Source organism: Littorina saxatilis, unplaced genomic scaffold (genome assembly GCF_037325665.1).
Source record: "Littorina saxatilis isolate snail1 unplaced genomic scaffold, US_GU_Lsax_2.0 scaffold_2137, whole genome shotgun sequence".
NCBI lineage: Eukaryota > Metazoa > Mollusca > Gastropoda > Littorinimorpha > Littorinidae > Littorina > Littorina saxatilis.
In genome coordinates, this window is record NW_027128473.1 from 12501 (window position 1) to 17723 (window position 5223).

The window sequence follows — 5223 nt, forward strand, 5'->3', positions numbered from 1 at the left end:
TGATGATATTATCCGTCAATGTCTCTCCTCTCCGTGTTGATAGTTACTATTTGTATCTAGGCTAACATTTCTCATACGTGGTGCCCAAACTGACCATGCACAGAATATCAATGTCTGCTTTTTTTGACACCCAGAAAGAATGATACAATACATGGAATATGTATGGCCTTCTACCCTGTGTGATACCATGTTTAAACGAGTAGATAATTATGTTAAGCTGTTGTTGTTTTTTTACATTAAAATACCAGCGAAAGCGAGTTTTTCTATGTTTCATTATAGACGAAAGTGTAAACCTAGCTTAGACCACGCAGGAAACAAAAACATGTATTATTCTAATCTCAAACAGAATGAGGCAGAGCGATGTTAAGATATCAAATAACCAAAGGGAAGTAATCGCTCTTAATGCATACGACATGTGTAATAGAGTAAGCGAGAGTTGTACGGAACCTTTTCTCCTGGCACCTGAGAGAATAACAAGCATTGAAATGAACAAGCGACTTTCATCCTCAAAAAAGGATGATCACCGCAAGCTCATATACTCATCATTCTCTAAGGCACTCCAACTAACACCTACGTACACAGTCATATACAAGAACCAGCTTTTATTCTCGACCGGGCTTAGTCCTTAGATCAAGACTGGTTTAAACAGAACAAACACACACACACACACTTGTATATGACTGTGTACATAGGTGTTAGTTGGAGTGCCTTAGAGAATGATGAGTATATGAGCTTGCGGTGATCATCCTTTTTTGAGGATGAAAGTCGCTTGTTCATTTCAATGCTTGTTATTCTCTCAGGTGCCAGGAGAAAAGGTTCCGTACAACTCTCGCTTACTCTATTACACATGTCGCATGCATTAAGAGCGATTACTTCCCTTTGGTTATTTGATGTATTATTCTGTTTATCTTCCATTTTGGATCTACTTTGAGCTTATTTTTGCATCTCCGTCGTTTTGATTCGACTGACAAACTTAAACAACTTCACTCCACTTTGCACTTAGCCGTCCGCTATAAATATATGTATGCTGTCAATGTACGTGTGTATCACACGCCCTTTTTTCAGTATCGATGTTAACGCTCGACGAAAAGTGCCAGTTGTCGGTATATTTCCTTTTTTCGCCTGATCAATAACAAGTGTGAAAGGATGTCGTTCTCGAAAGATCTCTACCCTTCCATCGACATCAAAAGATTGTCAAAATCGTGTACTTTCTTGAGTCAGAAATAATGACGCCGGTTATTGGCTATTGTTGATATGAAAAGAAAAGGGCGATCGAACATTAGAAACCCAACAGTTGCAAATCCTGAAAACTGCGAGAGACATGAACGCAGTTGCTATTGTCCATATAATATAATCCCATCAGCTTTGAATGGAAGGTTTCCCGATATTAATGTACGATCTTTGCTCTTTGCTCTTTGCAGAATTGTATTCATTACACCCCCGGTTTAGGGGTGTGTATAGGATTCGGTCGATGTGTTTGTTTGTTTGTTTGTGTGTTTGTGTTCGCATATAGATCTCAAGAATGAACGGACCGATCGTCACCAAACTTGGTGAACAGGTTCTATACATTCCTGAGACGGTCCTTACAAAAATTGGGACCAGTCAAACACACGGTTAGGGAGTTATTGATGGATTAAGATTCTACAAGGACTTATAGAGGGACATATTAATGGTCAAAGGGAAATAACCTTCTCAGTTGGTGGTAGTGAGAATGGTAAGGACGGGGGTGTTTTTCCTACCTCGGAGGAATTTCTTGTTATATAAGCTTATATCGTGTTGCTGTTTAATTGAACTTGTTAATCTCTTCGAGCTGTGGGGAAGCGCTATATAAATGTTCCAGTATTATTAGTAGTAATCCAAAATAAACAAGAAATTCCTCCGAGGTAGGAAAAACACCCCCGTTGGTCAAAGGGAAATAACCATTCTCACTGCCACCAACTGAGAAGGTTATTTCCCTTTGACCATTAATATGTTCCTCTATAAGTCCTTGTAGACTCTTAATCCACCAATAACTCCCTAACCGTGTGTTTGACTGGTCCCAATTTTTGTAAGGACCGTCTCAGGAATGTATAGAACCTGTTCACCAAGTTTGGTGACGATCGGTCCGTTCATTCTCGAGATCTATATGCGAACACAAACACACAAACACACAAACACACAAACACATCGACCGAAACCTATACACACCCCTATACCGGGGGTGTAATAATGAACGTATGATATAATGGTGGCTTGTTAGGGCCTGCTGACACTCAGAGGGCCCTGATAACAGTAGCGACAGAGAGCAGACATTTTTCAAAGTAATTTTTTTTCTTTCAGTTTAAGGAATGCATGGACCAGGCAGATTCTACTTCTTTCTTCTTCTTCTTCTTCTTCGTTCATGGGCTTAGACTCCCACGTACACTCGTGTTTTTGCACACGCACGAGTGGAATTTTACGTGTATGACCGTTTTTACCCCGCCATTTAGGCAGCCATACGCCGCTTTTGGAGGAAGCATGCTGGGTATTTTCGTGTTTCTATAACCCATCGAACTCTGACATGGATTACAGGATATTTTCCGTGCGCACTTGGTCTTGTGCTTGCGTGTACATACGAAGGGGGATGAGTCACTAGCAGGTCTGCACATAAGTTGACTGGGAGATCGGAAAAATCTCCACACTTAACCCACCAGGCGGCCGCGGCCGGGATTCGAACCCTCGACCTTCCGATTAAGAGGCCGACGTCTTACCACCCCGCCACAGCGCCCGTCTTCTACTTCTTTTATTTTGAAGAACAGAACATTCAAATATAAATCACATGACAATTAGATCACTGTGCTTATTTTGTGGTGTGTATTTCATTTGTCGACTTGAAAGACCAATAGCTGTGAACGTTCTTGTGAATTGTTTCTTTTTGTCTATAAGTAAAGGTACCATGAACTTAACATCTTTTGTTTTTGATTCTTGATTTTGGAAGTTAGTTGTCTACATAATTGTCTCCTGGCTGTCGATTTACAATACTAAAACAGTATGTTTAAATCGATATGTTTTTCTGACTTATGTATTTAAATCAAGATGTATCCTTTAATTCGGTTCACGATATAATACAATTGTGCTACAATCAAGATTTCTCCTCACTTTCGGATCAGAACACAAACTACTTTTACAAATATTTCTTTTGACTTTTGATTCACATAGAACAACAATTTGTTTCTCTTAAAGGCACAGTAAGCCTCCCGTAAACCACCACAGAGCTCCCCGAGCGTCTACATACAGTACAAGCATACTTCCATTTAAACGCTCACCGAACGGGAACATCCTGGCTGCTTTCTGTCGAGCGTGAGAAATTTTCAAAGAATTTATTTTCGTGGACTTGGCCCTTTACAACAATTGCGCCTCGTTTTGGTGCTGGACGGCTGTTATGAATATCCCGGAAATCACGCCCGGACAGTAAGCCTCCCGTAAACCATCACAGATACTGTCAGGCTTTTACACACAGTACAAACACCCTTCCATTTGAACGCTCACCAAACGGGAACATCCTAGGTGCATATCGCCGTTCCTCTCAACAGTCAAAAGCCATCGCTAGAGTTCTTGTGAACCACAGCCGTTGTTTCGTGCATAAAAACGTGCTATTGTAGATAAGCTCACATCGAGTCGCATTCAAATGACTAACTGACGACTACATTGTGAAAAAGGGAAACTGGATCACACGGGTTCACGATGGCTCAGGGGTAAGATAAACCACGCAAAAATAAATTCTTTGAAAATTGTTCGCTCTTTACGGAGGGCACCTAGGATGTTCTCAATCGGTGAGTGTTTAAATGAAAGGGTGTTTGTACTGTGTGTAAAAGCCTGACCGTATCTGTGATGGTTTACGGGAGGCTTACTGTGCCTTTAATTTTGGGCTCCTACCTGGTGCCACTTGCCAACCAGGTGTGTCTGGTATCCCAGGTCGTCCTTCAGTTTCTGCGGCAGGATGGTTCTCCCCAGCGGTATAGCTGCCGAGGAGCCGGAGTTGATTGCGTTTCCCTGTACACATAGACATTCAAGCCACTTTATCAAGAGAAATACATTGGTTACGTTCTTCAGTTCTTTACAGTAAGTCTAAAATGTGATCGCTGAAGCTCGCATTTTTCATGATCCGCGAACTTCGACCATTATTTTTAATAATCCCTGAGACTCGGCATGTAACCTCTACATACACACCTGTAGTCCCATTCGCCACGGGTAGACACCCGACAAAAGCGCGGCTCTAGAAGGGCCGCAGTTGGGGGGCGTGTAGGAGTTGTTGAAACGGACACCCTGGGAGTACATGCCGTCAATGGTGGGGGTGTGGAACTGACTGTCGCGGAATCCGACGTCCCCCCACCCCATGTCGTCCATCAGAACGAACAGGATGTTGGGCTTCTTGCGCGCTGGGACCGGCTGGGCCACTGCGCATGACAGGAAGCACGTCACCAGGAAGGTTGATGCCAGCAGCTTCGGTGCCATCTTGTTTTGTTGGTTTCTGTTGTTTCTTCGATGGCTCCTCGACTTTTCACTTTTGTTTCTGTGAAACAGAGACTGGAGAAAAGGTGGTATCTGTAGAATGTTTGTCTACGTGTGTTATAACGGGGCAAGCAACCATAGAAAGAGTGAATGCTTTATGTCCTACAGGCTAAATATTTCACCTCTTGGTAAGGACAAGATATGGGTTATATGATTCGAGTTTTACGCCCTCACGGCTTTTGACGAGATACACACGTGTATGCGTGTTTAGGTGGTATCAGCCATCTGTACTTATGGCAGAACGACCAAGATATGTTACGTGCCATTGTGGTGACACGGGGGTGGGACATATGGCTTCCGTCTCTGGGTCTGCACATAAAGTTGATCCGTGCCCGTCCCGGCCCGAATTCAAACCTGCGACCCTCCGATCACAAGTCCAGTGCTCTACCAACTGAGCTACCGGGCCCCCCGCAAGCAACCATTAATGCACTGAAAGGTTTAATACACCACGCCAGTTTGGTTCTTTCGAGTGGTAGTGTAACGGCGGCATTGTATACTTGCACAAAAGCGTAGCACAGCGACCAACAGTGAGACATTTGAAATCATTGGAGTAGAGCAAAAGGAATTATTGGATAGCGCTGCACCACTTTCACCCCACTGAGCATGATAATTAAACGCGTGTTTTAAGGACTAGTTTTTTTTCAAAGCTGTGCAATAAACAACACAGAACAAATAACTAGTACAAATACAGCA

At 42.9% G+C, this 5223-nt stretch overlaps 1 protein-coding gene across 1 annotated transcript in view; it reads right to left on the minus strand.

Moving 5' to 3' along the window:
• LOC138956819 (arylsulfatase B-like) overlaps positions 1-4557 on the minus strand; it is a 16259-nt gene extending 11702 nt beyond the window's left edge. Inside the window, exons 1-2 of the mRNA XM_070328074.1 lie at positions 4189-4557; positions 3895-4011 (exon numbers count right to left, since the gene is read on the minus strand). Of these exons, the coding sequence (XP_070184175.1) occupies positions 3895-4011; positions 4189-4473 (402 nt within the window). The 5' untranslated portion in view covers positions 4474-4557. The remainder of the gene's footprint in view (positions 1-3894; positions 4012-4188) is intronic.
• Between the last annotated feature and the right edge of the window lie 666 nt (positions 4558-5223).